Raw genomic sequence first — 16,382 nt, 5'->3', positions numbered from 1 at the left:
ATGGACATTTTGAATTTGTAGCCATCAGCGCTGAGAAGACTGCTTTGAGTCAGTCAGTGAGGCACCCTGCTGTAGCCTAGGACTTGGGGTGTTTGCTGTGCTCATCTGTGACATGTGTGCTGCCGATCGGAGCACGCTCTGTTGTCTGAGTAACCTAAGGGTGCATGGTCTCTCCTGGGTGGGACAGAGGCGCCTGGTTCAGTGGCTACAGTGAGTTTCTGGAGCAGTTCCACTGCAGGGGAGGCCAGGGACAGGAAGCTGGTTCTGATATTTCACTTGAGCTCGTAGGGAGAGAACATTGCTTGCTGCTTGGCAGATGGCTCGTTCCCTCCCTTCTTATTCACAGACTGCTTGTGCAGTGGCCCTGACGTGGCTTCAGATTGTTCTGGAGGCCACGTGAGAAAGCAAACCGAGTTGAAGCATGTTCCTGGGCGATGGTGTGCTCTCACTCTGCAGGAGCCCGACACCTTCTCTACCCAGCATTCTTGTCTGGATGTCAGGTCAAGCCGCGTTTGTCCTTGCACTCCCAACGTGTACTGAGACATACTTGAAGAATTTAGCTCGTGTGTTAGTACTTAAAACAGTGGTTCCCAAGGGATACTGCCTCTCCCAAAGCACAGACATCTTGAAGAAACTATGTACAGGCACACATAAACATGCATGTATAACACACATACCATGACATATCCAGGTGTGCACAGATGTACACACACACAAGGATGCACATGTGTACACATCAATGAATGCTTATACTCACATATAGCACACATGTATACAAATACAACACTCACGCTGGCATGTATGTGGAGCACACCTGTGTATGCACACATACAGCACACAGATACATATATGTAACACATTGCCTTCACTTATATATAGATCACAATGTGCATGCACACATACAGCACACAGATACATATATGTAACACATTGCATTCACTTATATAGCTCACAACATGCATGCACACATACAGCATGCATATGCACATACTCACATATAACCTACACATACATGCATACGCAGAACACAAACATGCATGTACATGTCTGTGAGCACAGGGCCATAGGTGTTACTGTTTCTGGGTCAATATGAAAGATGCTTGGTGAAGAAAAAGGAAGGTTCTTAGAAACTCCTTTTTTATCTTAAAAATTCCACAGTTACTCACTTTATCTAAAAGTCTGTGTTTGCTTTATAGCAATGGCATCAGTCTAAAATTGCCAGGCCTGTCCTTCTCTCTTAAGATGTCCTCCAGTACCACTGACACTCCCGGCTGTGGTGGATTTGCTGTATAGTTTCTCACACTCACATTGGTTCCCCAGGATCACTCTACGATTATGAAGTGATTTTAGGTTTGCATTTGAGATTGTGTTTTAGATCACAAGTGGCTTTGTGATGGCACATGACCTCAAAGTCTGGTTCCTGGTCTGCAGCACCATCAGGGAGTCGAGATGTGAATTCTCAGGCCCCGCCCCAGGCCTATGCCTGACCAGGCCTTTGGGTTGGAGCTGAGCACTGTGGCATGCCAGGTTGGCGTTTGCACTTGTGGGAGACTGAGACCCACAATCCTGTGTCTGTCAGAGGCATGGGATGAAGGCAGGGCCCGCACAGGATTGGTGGGCTCAGACCTTCCTCATCCTGCCTCTTGGAATTTCCTTGACATTGTGAACTTGGCTTCTTCTCAATTTTCCAGCCAATAACTTTTGAACTAAACCTTAGACCCCCGGATGGATAGTGATCCTTGGAGCCTCAGACTGAAGCCACTCAGAGGAAACAAACTCTTTCCCCAGCTGGGTCATGTGCACAGGAATATCCCCAGCTGGGTCATGTGCCCGGGGACCTGCCCAGTGGGACCTGCACTTTATTGGGATGCAAGTTATTTTTCTATGTCTCTCCTCCTCCTTTCCAACTGCAGCCTTTCAGGTCAGACAGGAACAATAGGTGCACACAGTCAGGTCCTAGGCCTGGTCTTTGGAAGCAGACTTTGAAGCCGTGGTTCTCCCAAACCCTTAGCCAAGGACTGCTGGTCCGTTGAGCATCCGTCTGGGGAGGATGGCTGGGCTCACCTTGTAGGGTCAGGGTCTTCTCAGGTTTTACTTCTTTCTTTCTTACCTGTTCCAGCTGCTGAGATTAAGGACTTTGGAAAGGCAAATCAAAACCATCCTCTGTCCTGCCCATGTTTATTAAAGTCATCCCAGAAAAATAAAATGCCCAGTAAGCTGCAGGACATAATAAATACTAAATAAAAAGCCAGGCAGGATCTGGAAGTGTTGTTCAGTCAGTAGAGCTTTGCTTTGCAAATGTGAGACCTGAGTTCAGACCCCCAGCGTCCACACAAAGGTGGGCATGGTAACGCACAACTGTAATGCCCGGGCTCAGCAGAGTCCCTGGGAGCTCATGGGCTAGCTGGACCCGTGTACACAAAAGGAAACAAAAGACCCCGTCTCCAGGGGAAAGGCTGGTGTTGACATCTGAGATTGTCTTCTGACTTCTACCTGTGCTTTGTGCCATGTGATTCCTGCACTCATAGGAACTTACACATGTACCTCATACACATTATACACATGTAATAAAAATGCACTCGATTCCTGCACTCACAGGAACTTACACATTCACCCACATGCTCTATACACACATAGAGTAAAGGGTGGTGATTCCTGCATTCGCCTCGGATGCTGGTGTGTGCTCAAGTCCTCTTTCAGAGGGAGGAGGCTACGAAGGTAATCTTACAAGAAAAGACAAGGAAGAACTCAGGAGTGCTTGAGTGAGTGAGCAAGAGGAGGATTCACCACCAGGGGGCAGCAGCATCCCACGTGGAAATAAACTCACCAGGGACAGGCAGGATCAACATGGGAATCTGAAACTCCAAGTATTAAAACAAGAGAGGGACACCTCTGCAGAATACAGCTGCTACTTCAATTCTTAGCACACAATTTACACACACGAACTAGAGAAGTGTGGAAGAGGTGCCCTCTATACTCTAAAGCATGTGAAATTTTCATTCATCGAACAAGCAAGACATTCTACCTACTACCCGGCCTCCTTAAAGACCATTTCTGACGTGTGTAGTGTCAGGAACCCAGGCTTCAGCTACTTTCCCGATGTACTCCAGGGAAGTGCTGATGCTGAGCTGCTGTGGGGTGGAGTCCAGCAGGGCCCAGGAGTCTTCCTGGAGCAGATGTGGGGTGAGAGTCGGGGTGAGGAGGCGGGGCAGATGGAGTCTCAGGCTGAGCGATGCATCTTGGGATTTCCCTTACCAAGGTCTGTTTTCCCACCCATTGGAGACAACCCTTGTGCAAAGTATGGAGGCAGTGAGCAAGGGCCCTTCAAATCCCTGCTCTGTTTTGGTGAGCGGCCCTTGACGAGTTAGCTTTTGTGTGGGTTTCGAGGGTTCACAGAGCCAGGATTGTTGTGGGGAGCACGTGGTTACATGACACACGGATACCACTATGCTCACTGTTGCTACTGTTGTGATTAGAACAAGTGGCAAGTTCAGGGGACGTGTAGGCTAGTGTAGAGGCCCCTGTACCCAGCCTGATGGGCACCCCAGCAGAGGGGTCTGAGCGGTGGCCATCTTTGGCCCCTGAAGACACCATTGTTGGAAGGGCTGTCGGAAGGGACCAGACAATCTCTGCAGGCAGGATGGGCATGACTGAGAGTGTCTGGCAGGAGCAGGGCAAGAGGTAGGTGTTGGCTTCTTAGAAACGCCATTGAGAGTCAGGGGGCTCCAGGTCGGGAGACCGCCTGAATGACACTGTTTGTTCTGTAAAGGTCAAATTAGTGTTATGACTTTTCGTTCAGGTTATCTTCAAGCCCCAGGAGAGACTAGAGAGCAGATAGAAGCAAAGACTGTGTGTGGAAGGCAGGCTGGGAGGAGGATGGAGTAAAGACAGACAGTAGTGTTGGGACTGGTGCTGGAACTTGGTTGTTAGAGTGCTTACCTAGCATTCCTGAGGCCCTGGTTCAATCCCCAGCATCACACCAGGCATGGTGTCTCAGGCCTAGAATCCTGTCATAGGCGGGTGGAGCCATGATGACCAGAAATTTAAGATGAAGGGCTGGGGAGATAGTTCAGTGGGCAATGCACTTGCTGTGCAAACATGGGAACTTGAGTTTGAATCCCCACAGCACACATAAAAGCTAGGTGTGCCAGTGCACTTATGTAACTCCGGTGCTTGGGGTGGGGGTGGGGCAGGTGAATCTTGGTGCCTGGTGGACCAGTGTGATCCTAATAGTTCAAGGTGCAGTGAGAAGCTCTGAGTCAGTCAATCAATCAGGTAAAGATTGATAGAGGGAGACATTGGATATTGGACTACGGTTTTCATGGGTACACACACACACACACACACACACACACACACACACACACACACACACACACACACAATACAAGACCAACCTTGGCTACATAGTAAGGTTTAGGATATTGATTTGAAAAAAGAAAAAAAAAAGACACAATGTTGCCATGCTGACTTGGTATGACAGGATCCAAAGAGTGTGTCTGATAGGCATAAGGGTCCAGAGCAGAGGTTCTCAACTTATGGGTTGCAACCCCTTTGGAGGGTTGACCCTTTCATAGGGGTCACATATCAGATATCCTGCATATCATATATTTACATTACAATTAATAACAGTAGCAAAAATACAGTTATGAAGTAGCAACTAAATACTTCAATGGTTAGGGTCACCACAACATGAGGAACTCTGTTACAGAGTGGCAGTGTTAGGAAGGTTGAGAACCACTGCACTAGAGGCGCCAGCTGCCCAGATCATCAGCTGCCAGTTTGGTGTACTTCCTGGGAGAGAGTAGTGCACATCACCGGCTCTGATGTGGGTGGCTGTTTGGGGCCAGCCATGCTGGGCTGGAGATAAGAAGCATTTTATGGAGAGGAGTTAGGGACTTGAGAGGCCACTCCAACTCTGAAGGAGCATAGGTTGGGTACCTTTGTCCCTGGGCCCTGCAGACAGGAGTTCTGACCTAGGAAAAGCCTTTGCTGCTTTCAGGCATGTATGTATGACTCCTGTGCAAAGGACAAGAACATTTCATCTCTGACAACTGCCATCTTCAGTCTTCAGAGCATCACTGAGGAAGAAAGACAACATTCCCTTTTATGCAATTTGCATGAAATGAGATTTTAAATCGTAATGCGTTTTAAAGTACACTTGGCAGACGAGCTAATGCATGCTTTTCAATGGAGTCTGAGCTTGAAATCCCACCGTGGCAGCTTCCAACGATCTTAAGGTTGACAGTCCCCTCAGTTGGAAATGCCTCAAATGGAATGCTTTCCACACCACTCTGAGGGTGAGTGCTGTGAAGCAGTCTGTCCCCCCTGCTGCGAGGCAAGGGACAAATGACTTGCAATAAGAGACTCCACTACACTGAAGTGTAAGTGGACTGTCAGGATTACCAACCTTCCGGAAAGACAAATGTGTGTGCGTGCCATGTGTGTCTGTGTGCACACACATGTGAGTGTGTACATGTGTGTGAGCATGTACATGCCACGTGTGCTCACATGTTAGTGTGTGCACACATGTGAGTGTGTGCACATGTCTGTGTGCACATTATGTGTGTCTGTGTGTGCACGTCATGTGTGTACATGTAGGTGCACACCTGTGTGTATGTGTGTGTAGGCATGTCATGTGTGCACTGTGTGTGCTCATGTGTGCACATGTGTGTAGGAGCCAGCACTTTTTCTCTTGCCAGCAGTTTACCACGTAGGATAAGCTGACGAGCCACATCTTTGCTGCTCCTATCTCTGCATGGATTACAAGTGCATATTACCATGCCTAGCTTTTTTTGTGGATTCTGAGGATCATGTTTGGGTCCTGTTTATTTGACCAGACTTTTACTCACTCAGCCATCTCCCCAACCCCGAATGAAAGCCTTCCCATTTTCTTCTTTAGATAACAAATTGACAGAGGAGTTGGGTGATCACCCTTTGCCTGGCTGTAGGACATGCTCTGTCCTTCCGGCAGAGGTGGCACAGACATATTCCTCAAAAAAGAGTAGGGAAAGTTTAGTTTGGCTTCCCACAGTGAGGTGATCCCACAGTGAGGTGACTCCACAGTGAGTGAAGTGACCCCTAACAGTGAGTTGATTCCAGTGGGGTAATGCCCACAATGAGGTAACCTCCCACAGTGAGGTGAACCCCCCACAGTGAAGTGACCCCCCCTAGTGACATGACCCCACAATGAGGTAATGCCCACAGTGAGGTGACCCCACAGCCAGGTAGTGGTGGTGGCTTTCTGACAGCATTACTCACTCAGGTTGAACTCCCTAATGTGAAAATCTGGAATCCTGATTTCCAAAGGCTTCTGAACAGTTTCAGTTTCAGAGGGGACAGAGTCTGAGAGAATATTCAAAACTCAAGATCTGAAAGGCTGGGATCCCCAGTGGTTTAGACATAGAATATCCAGGACAATGGAAACCTCCCATTCAGCATGGGGTCTTCTAGTGCTGCCTGTGGCCAGTGTTCTGTGGCTCCCTGAAAAATGGTGAAGCCACACCCAGGAATAGCTGCTAGTGATGGCTGCCACACCCAGGAGATGGAGTGGCTGCTGGGGATGGCTGCTAACACTTTAAATGTGTGGGTGCTGGACTTCACCCTCACATCTTGCCATCACCACTGTAACTTTCACCTTATTTTGAGGAAACCAAGACCTAGGGAAGTTGAGAGATTTCTCAGGATCATGTAGCTGTGTGGTTGATGATAGACTCTGGCCTATTATGCTGAGACACTTTTGTCAGCTGAGTATATACTCTTCCTCCTCCTCCTCTCTTCTCTACTTTCTTCTCTTCCTCTTCCTCCCTTCCCCTCCCCTTCTTCTTCCTCATCTTCCTTCCCTCCCCTCCCCCTCCTCCTCCTTCTTCCTCCTTCCTTCTCCTTCTTCCTCCTTCCTCCTCCTCCTTCTTCCTCCTTCCTCCTCTTCCTTCCTCCTTTCTCCTCCTTCTTCCTCCTTCCTCCTCCTCCTTCCTCTTTCCTCCTCCTCCTTCCTCCTTCCTCCTCCTCCTTCTTCCTCCTTCCTCCTTCCTCTTTCCTCTTCCTTCCTCCTTCTTCTTTCTCCTTCCTCCTCCTCACTCTTCCTTCCCTCCCCTTCCTCCTCCTTCTTCCTCCTTCTTCCTCCTTCTTCCTCTTCTTCCCCCTCCTCTCCCTCCTCCTCCTTCCTCCTTCCTTCTCCCTCCTCCCTCCTCCTCCTCCTCTCCTCCTCCTCCTTCTTCCTCCTTCCTCCTCCTTCTTCCTCCTTCCTTTTCCTTCTTCTTCCTCCTTCCTCCTCCTTCTTTCTCCTTCTTCCTCCACCTTCCTCCTCCTTCCTCTTCCTCCCTCCTTCCTCCTCTTCCTTCCTCCTCCTCCTGCTCCTCCTCCTCCTGCTGCTCCTGCTCCTCCCTCTTGGAAAAAGGCAGACTGACAGACATGCTTAATTCTTCAAGGTCACTCCACTCCATCTCTGGTGTCCTCCTGTTTCTATTGTTGCCTTACCTGACTAATAACTCAAGCATAAGTCAGGTGGTGGGTGGAAACCAGCAGGCTGAACTGGACCAAAAGGGTTCAGGGGTCAGAGTGTCTGAAGTCTTGGCCCAGCCTGGGTTGTTTCAGGTCAAGGCTTGGTGGCAGGATGCAGAAATTGACATTGTTCTTGGTTCTAGGGTATTGTGTTGGCCCACTTGTTCTTGTTCTGGGGTCATCTTCTGTAACTTTCTTACTCAGGAAAATTGAGGGTCCCCAAGGCAAACAACAACCTCCCCATGCCCTGTCAGTAGAAACAGCAATGATACTTTGTACAAACCTTAACCGAAACATCACAGGAGAGATGCTCTGCACAGCTTGGGGCCAAGCACCATCTGACGCTGCCTTCTCTGTTGTCCCTTCTTTAGATGCAGCAGCCAGAGCTCAGCTCTCTGCAGCACAGCCTCTGCATTCTAGCCAAGGGCCTGGGCCGCCTGCTGTGCTGGTGGTGGCTGGCTGAATTGATGGTACACCTCATGTACATGCATGCCCTCTACAGCAGCATCCCCCTCCTGGAGAGCGTTTCCTGCTGGACCTTAGGTAACTGTGGGAACTACTAAGGTTTTACATGTGTGAGCTGCTTGGTGTGGTTGATGAGGAAAGGCTATGCCATGTGAACTGTGAGTCCTGGATGAATGACCCCCCTACTTGGGATGGAATTGGGAGTATGGCTGGACCTGCATCTTCACAAGAAGCCGCATTACACGTAGTGGAAGAGAGCAGAGTTGCTGGCCGGCCCAGGAGGTGGTTCTGTGAGCGGGTGCTCTGAGACCCACAGGCTATACCATTCCTTTGCCTGGTCCCGTCTCTCTCAGATGCGGGTGGGCGGCCTTGGGTGGCGCTTACACCTGTCTGGACATCTTCATCTAAAACATGAGGCTTGCCCTTCCAGAACTACTTTGGGGGTTCAGTGAAATGCTGCACCTGTTGAATGGGTCTCACAATATGTCATAGAAAAAGTGGTGCATGTGTGTGCATGGGGTGTGCACATGTCCTGTGGATAGGGTAGATTGTGCATGTGTGTGCATGGGGTGTGCACATGTCCTGTGGATAGAGTAGATTGTGCATGTGTGTGCATGGGGTGTGCACATGTCCTGTGGATAGGGTAGATTGTGCATGTGTGTGCGTGGGGTGTGCACATGTCCTGTGGATAGAGTACGTGGTGCATGTGTGTGCATGGGCTGTGCATATATGACCATGCATATGTTTGTCTCCGTTGGTCTCCTTTGCTTGTTCGTGTCTTTCTCTATCCTGCCAGCAAGGCAGGATGGGAGTCTTACTTCTCCAGGTACAGGATTTATCTGGAGAAAACCATTCATGAAAACCATTGTCTTTCATTCATTTACCCTGACAGCAGAGGCCACACATGTGACCTGGTCTCCATCTTTCCTCTTACGTATCCTGCTCAGTTCCTGTGGGGACCACCTGCTTGGCTGGTCTCTGTCTCTGTCTCTGTCTCTGTCTCTGTCTCTGTCTCTGTCTCTGTCTCTCTGTAGAGATAGTGAACTCTTGAAAGGGAGTTTATTTCACTGATAATGTGTTTTGACATTCTATTTTGCACTATTAGATGTGAACATTTTGGCCAGGAACCAGCCACCTAGCTGAGTCCTTCCAAGGTATGTGTGTGAGAACCTGCCCTCATACATGCATGTAGGCAGGGAATGGCCAGCTCTTGTGCATATGCAGTCAGACTTACACGCTTATACCAAGGCAGTTTTCCATCAGGGTAACCTGCTTGTTTTTGCTCCTCTGGACAGGGTTTGCGTTCCTACTGCTTGTGTCTCATTGACACTTGGTTTTGGCGTTTAGTTTAGAAAGTCCGATGAAAGTGAATTTTACTCATTGCTTCTGCCGAAATGCATGGGGCTGAATGAGGAGGAACCAACACCCTTTAAACTGTGTGCCAAAATAAATCTCCCTCCTTAAGATCTCCCCGAAAGCATTCTGTTCATCCCTGTGCAAAAGGCGAACAGTGTCCCTGGGGAGTGACTTTATCCCCCACTCATTTAGGCTCAGGTCGCTTCACTCACAGCACAGCGTCTTGATGCCTTGTGATCATGTGGCCCATGTGCTAATCCATGACAACGTGACAGCATTGCCTTGAAACGAGTTGTTGCTATTGTGACTTTTTTTTTGAGACAGGGTCTCCCTGTGTAACCTTGGTTGATTTGGAACTTGCTTATGTAGAACAGCCTAGCCTTGAACTCATAGCCATCCACCTGCTTCTGCCTCCTGAGTACTGGGATTAAAGGCACGAGTAACCACACCCGACAGATTATGTCATTATTACTTAAGCAGTTTGGGCTTTAAAATGCATTGTCCCCCAGTGGAATCCAATGTTCCCCCAGAGAATGGCTTCGTCAGCACACATAGGGGATGCCTCTTCTCCCCAGGCTGATGTACTTCTTAAGATTTTGGTGAGTGGAATGTCTTAGGGCCCTCTTAGAGACATACAGCACACAATACCTAGTAACCCCACCAGCATTTTTACAGCCTGAAATCATTCTTTTTCTACTTTATGATGTCCCCGAGAGCATTGGGTACTTGGCCACATATACCTGAGAGGCTGTGGTGCTGGACGGGCAATGCTGCCAGCTGCCGCCCCCTTGGCAGGAAGTCTAGAATGACTGGTGCACGCACCCATGCAGATTACTGGAGTTAGTTCCCTAGAGTTCTCTTCTGCCTGATTTTAGTTTTACTTGTAGCGGAATAGTATTCTGTTGTGTCTACATCCCACATTTTTATTATCGGTTCATCTGTGGAAGGAGGTTTATGTTGTTTCTGTTTCCTGGCTACCATGAGCAGGATGGCTGTGAGCACTGCTGAGCGGCTGTGGGGTAGGGTGTCAGGTCCCTTAGGCATGTGCAAGGGTGCAGGAGCTGGGTCATGTGGTAGACTTATTTCCAGTTCCTGAGAATTCTGCATACTGGTTTCCAGAGTAGCCTCCTCAGTAATTTGTGTTCCTCTTCCATCTGCAAGGCTTTAAGCAGTCTCCTTAGTAACACACACACACACACACACACACACACACACACACACACACACACACACACACACACAGAGAGAGAGAGAGAGAGAGAGAGAGAGACAGACACACACACACAGACATACACACACACATATATACACACAGACACACACATATCACACAAATACAAACACAGACACACACACACACACACACATACACAGATACACATATAGACATACACACATACACAGGACACATAGACACACACACACATGCACATGCACACACACACACAGACAGACACACACACACACATAGACATACACACATACACAGGGAGATACACATATAGACACACACACACGCACATGCACACTCACACACACATGCACACACACAGGCACACAGAGAGACACACACATACACAGACACAGACACACATATAGACATACACACATATACATAGAGATACACATATAGACACACAGACACGCACACATGCACACACACATGCACACAGAGAGAAACACACAGACACACAGACACACAGCTATACACACACACACACACACAGAGAGATACACATAGAGACACACACACACACACACACACACACACACACACGTTAAATGTGAAGGTCATCTATCTACTTGGAAAGCTGAGAATTTTTACACCCCTTCTCTCTCTGCTTTGAGTCTCACTCCATGCTCCTGTCTCAAACCTCCCTCTGCTTACAGATTTTGCAGCTGGAGGGCACCGAAGTTAGGCCATCTTTTTATCCATGACTAGTGGGGGAGAACAAGCTGCCAGGGCCTCAGGTGTGGCTTTGACAGGTGGACTTAGCTGGGAGCTCTGATTGTCTCCCCTACTTCCTTCTCAACCAAGCCGTCCCACCAGATGCTCAGGGATCTGTGAGAGCCTTGCAGAAACCCCATTAGCTGTGATTGCAGATTATGAACCCGTCACTTAAACTCTGTGCACTCAGATGGGATGGGCCTTTCCCTTCTTAGGGATAACTTATATTTGAAGTCTTTCAAATGCATGTCTGTTTATGGAAACGTCTGGAGTTTAAAAACACTGTGAGGAATGCACTGATTGGGACTTCTAGGTAAAAGCGTGTTGTAGAAAGGTGTGACCTCATTGGAAAGCAGCGCGTTCCTGACAGCCAGTCAGGTGGCTTCTGCTTCCCTTCGCTTCTCAAGCAGACCACACTTCCTTAACCTGGTGCCACGTCCTTTGGTTTCTGCTGTGTCTGTCTATCCTTCAGTCTCTCTCCTTGTCTCCGTGTTCCCGCACGCTGGGGACGTCTTTGAACACAGCGGGCTTGGCTGCTTTCATTAGCTGTTCCTCCAGGGTGGGAGGCTCTTTCCCCTGTTTTTGACCTCTTTGTCATTCCCATTGAGTTTAAATGTCACTTCCCCCTAGAAGCTTCCCTTGTGACCCACACAGAAACAGCCTCCCTATGCTCCCCGAACCCTCCAGGTTCTTAGCACAGGGCTTATCAAACCTGAGGTTTCCTAGATTCTCTGCCTCCCACCACAAGGAGGAACCTCATCGGGCTTCTTCACCACAACACCCCCAGCAGCTCCAACAGTAGTGATCCGGTTGACCCTACACGTGTTTGTTAAGTGTGAGCAGTGCAGTTGGTCAGGCGCACACCTCTGTTGGTACAGGCAGTTATTCCCAGGCTGGGGAGGGCGCAGCTGCTGTTAGCGTAAGCACCAGGCTCTGAACTCGGATATCCAGCACTCATAAAAAGCCTGATGTGGTTTCCTGTAGCCACTCTGACAGTATGGGGAGAAGTGTTTACAGAGTCCTGAGGATTGCTGGGGCTTGCTAGCCAGCCACTCTAACAGAAGTTGTGGTGAGCTCCAGGTTCAGTGAGAGATCCTGTCTCAGAGGTACAATGGATGTCCTCCTCAGACCTCTAGATATGCATGTGTTAGCCTGTGTGCCCCCTACATGTACACACACACACACACACTCACACATACACACACACACACCACACACACCATGTGTTCTCAAGCATGTTTGGGGTCTGAACATGTGACTTTTAGTTATAACCTTGCGTTTGCAAATTGTTAGCTTGGAAAAACCACTGATTTCGTAATTTCAATGTGTTTACCTATAAGTGAACAAGACGTGGGTTTGATTCCCAGCACTCACACGGTGTCTCACAATCATCTGTAACTCCAGTTCCGGGAAACCAATGTCCTCTTCTGGCTTCCAGGGGCGCCAGGCACACATGTGGTATACATACAGCCAATCACACACAAGATTAAAGAAGTACCAGGCGGTGCCTCCAAAGACAGCCATGTCTGCAGTCTCTATGGGTCTGCACAGCCCTGTATATTAGTACATGGTCCACCAAAGCAGTGCTGGGCTCCTGTCCTGACGGTCCCCACTGGAGGGTTCATCAGAGTGACAATCCTTGACAAGCAGCCCATTCAAGTAGCACAGCTGCATCTGGAAAGCGATATAACATTTCACCGCTTCCCTGGTAGAGAGAGGGAAAGAGAAGGAAAGAGAGGGGGAGGAGGAGGTATAGAGAGAGGAAGAGAGAGAGAGAGAAAGGAACTGGAAGAGAGGGAAGGAGGGAAAAGATTATCTGAATTAGTGGTTCAGGGTGCACATACTAGAAGTGACCACTAGGTGGCAGTAGAAGATCACTAGTCTTTAGAGGAAACGTTCTAGAAATCAAGATAATTTTTTAGCCTAATATTTGGCTTCTCTTTAGAAGTTGACAAAGTATATTGGTGTGGTGGTGGTGTGTATAAACGTATGTATATGGATGTTTATGTATGAGTATATGCATGTATGTGTACATGCATGTGTCTGTGTATAGCATGTGAGTGTACAAGCTTATGAGTATGTGTGCATGTGCATATATATGTATATGCCTATACATGTGTGTGCATGTATGTGTATGAACATATGCATGTGTGTGTGTGCGTGTGCATGTGTGCATGTGTGCATATGCGTGTGTGTGAGTGATGTTTCTGTATTTGTTGTTTCTATACTGGACAGGAGAATATCCATTCTCACCCCAGCTTTCAAGATGTCCTCGATGTCCTTATGTTGTGGCTTTAGACTCCTTCTCATGTAATTCCCCAATAAAATTAAGAATTCTCTAGTAAAGTTTTTTTTTTCAACTTTCTCAAGCAGAACATAGAGATTTCCACATAGGTTTTTACACAGGGATTGCAGACACGGCTGTCACTGGTTTCAGCAGTGAGACCCCCCCAGGCCCTTTATTTCTAATCGGGGGCCCTGACAGCCTGTTTTCCTTTGAACACCAGACTCTCCGAGGAAGGCATGAATGGCCGACTGGAGCCATTCCGTGTGACAGAGCCTGGAGTCAAGGGGCTCAAAGGAGGCGGCTTATGGCTTTTCTTGAGAGAAGCTAAAAACCCCATTTCTTGAGGTTGTTGTTAAATAGTGGATCTTCATAGTGAGCGCACGATAGACCCAGGCACACGAGACAGGAGGGGAGGTTGTGAGAAAGAGACTTGGCAGCGTGTTTAAGGGTGGACAAGGGGCGTTCAGTTCTCAGTTATGACAAATGGAGTGCCCTGGAGTCTTTCAAAGTCTTACGTGTACACGGGTGGGGCGGCGTGTACACATCCCTGTCTCCTAAGGCGAGCAGACCAGGGTTTGGTAACTCAGGATTTGGTGTCTGTGTGCCCATCAAAGTGGGACGCTTTCATAAGATGTCCACTTGCTTTTTGGCATCTCGAGGAGAAGGGAGACGTTTGACACTGGATAATTGTTTTGGAGAAAACGGGGACACAAATGCTCAGCAGACAGCACAGGGCCCCTTTCCTCTTCCGTCCTTTTGAAATGTTAAACATTTAGAGGCTTGGTGGGATACGGCTGAGAACATTAATTTTTATAAATTCTCTCCTCGGATTAGAACCCTAAGGTTATTTAAAATTAATGCAGTGTGAACATGAAAGTGCTCTGGGGTTTACCACTGAGGAGCGTGACTGCTCAGCTAGGGCTGCTCCACGTGGTGGGAAGGAAATGCCATGGTGCACACTTGCAGGTCCTTGCTCCCATCCCCCCTTCCCCCAGCAGCCCTCAGGATGTCATGCTTTCGTTGGTTGAGCCCTAGAGACCTGGGTTACAGATAATTTCTTAGACATATGAAACAGGCAAACCTTCCCTCTAAGCAGAATTAAAATGGATGCCTGAAATTATCAGATGTGCTGGGGAGATGATATTTCCTTTTGTGGAAGAATTCTTGCCTCCTTGAAGGATACGCAATAGAATCCTTTCCATTTTGCACGTTTTCAGTTCTTTTGCCACAGATTTTGTACATCACCTCTCCTGGGTAAAGCGACTCATCGGCTCCAGTTGAAAATTTACTTTTCAGAGTCTCAGGACACTCGGTTGTGTGCACAACTCTCTTCTTATCCCGCATTGTCTCCTAGTGTATGGGCGTATGCCCTGTTATTTCGTGGGATCTTTTGTTTTAATTAAAACTCAGAAACTGACGGTCTCATACATGTGCATAGTGAATTTTGGTCATTTTCACTCCCTTTTCCCTCTCTCACCCACACTCCTTTCTTTCCGACAAGTTCTGGCCATGCTTTCACGTCCTGTGTGTCTCACTGAGTTTAACTGGGGTTGCGTGTATGAGTAAGGGTAGGGACTTGTTTCCTGGAGCACCCATCAGTGGCTACACAACTGAAGAAAAGGACCCCATGCTCCAGCAGCCGTTGATGGTCCCTCAGGGAGGAGTGGGGTCTTGGAGTGCTGATGGGTTCAGTCTTATGCAGGTGTCATGCAAGGAGCCAGAGCCGGAGTGAGTTCGTGAGCTCAGCGGCCATGCTATGTGCAGAAGACATCCCTTATAACAGCCCTCCCTCAGCTCTTAGTCCTTCCGCTCCCGCTTCTGTGGTGTTCTCCAAACTTCAGAAAGAATGATACAGGCGTCCCCTTTACAGCCGCGTGTTCCACCTTTCTTCTCAGGCTGCAGCCAGGTCTGAGTCTCTGTGCTAAGTGCTGTCTTCTGCAATAGGAAGCATCTTGGCGGAAGGCTGAGTAATCTGCGATAGAAACTCGGGTGTTAAAAGCACTTTGAACGCACGTCTAGCAGTAGGATTCATTTAGTAGTAGGTTCTCTGGGGGAGAGTGATGCCCTCTTCCTCCTGCTAAATATGTGTGTGTGTGTGTGTGTGTGTCTGTCTGTCTGTCTGTCTGTCTGTCTGTCTGTCTGTCTGTCTGTTTCTGTGCCATGAGTGTGCAGAGCCTGTGGGGGACAGAAGACAGTGTCAGAACCTGCCAGATGTGGGTCCTGGAAGCTGAACCTGGGCCGTCTGCAAGAGCAGCAAAGGCTCTAAACCCCTGAGCTGCCTCTCCAGCCCTCTGCCGGGGTCTTTATTATTATTATTATTATTATTATTATTATTATTATTATTATTGTTATTATTATTATTATTGTTGTTGTTATTTGTTCTATGTCTTTTTTGATTGTTTATTTTTTGTTTTTTATTATTTATTTTTTGAGACAGGGCTTCTCTGTGTAGCTCTGGCTGCCCTCCACTCTCTCTGTAGACCAGGCTCACCTTGAACTCACAGAGGTCCTCCTGCCTCTGCCTCCCGGGTGCTGGGATTAAAGGTGCGTGTTACCGAACCCAGCCCTGTAGGGTCTTCTTAATGGGCATATTCTGGATTGGGTATGGACTGATGCCCGTATAGGGTGTAATTGTGCCACGATGAAGATGGGAGATAGTATTTATTGCCTCAAACTCCCAATTCAGCATGCCTGCTCTGTTTACTGCCGTCCGCAGGGTTTCTGCCTGTGTTAATGTTTCCCCGAGTTAAACTGCTTCAGAATATACTGTGCTTAAGAAAGGTGTGGTCTTCCTTGCTTTCCCTGGACACAGTTTGATCTTCAGTG

The 16,382-nt window shown here is 48.3% G+C and overlaps 1 protein-coding gene across 1 annotated transcript in view; it reads left to right on the top strand.

Moving 5' to 3' along the window:
- The window catches only part of Hhat (hedgehog acyltransferase), a 225,721-nt gene that overhangs the window by 37,345 nt on the left and 171,994 nt on the right, over positions 1-16,382 (top strand). The window contains exon 6 of the mRNA XM_032915511.1: positions 7,872-8,043. Coding sequence (XP_032771402.1) covers positions 7,872-8,043 — 172 coding nt within the window. The remainder of the gene's footprint in view (positions 1-7,871; positions 8,044-16,382) is intronic.

Source organism: Rattus rattus, chromosome 10 (genome assembly GCF_011064425.1).
Source record: "Rattus rattus isolate New Zealand chromosome 10, Rrattus_CSIRO_v1, whole genome shotgun sequence".
In the NCBI taxonomy this organism is placed as follows: domain Eukaryota; kingdom Metazoa; phylum Chordata; class Mammalia; order Rodentia; family Muridae; genus Rattus; species Rattus rattus.
The sequence above is the reverse complement of the archived record's forward strand: the minus strand, read 5'-3'. Positions and strand labels throughout refer to the sequence as shown.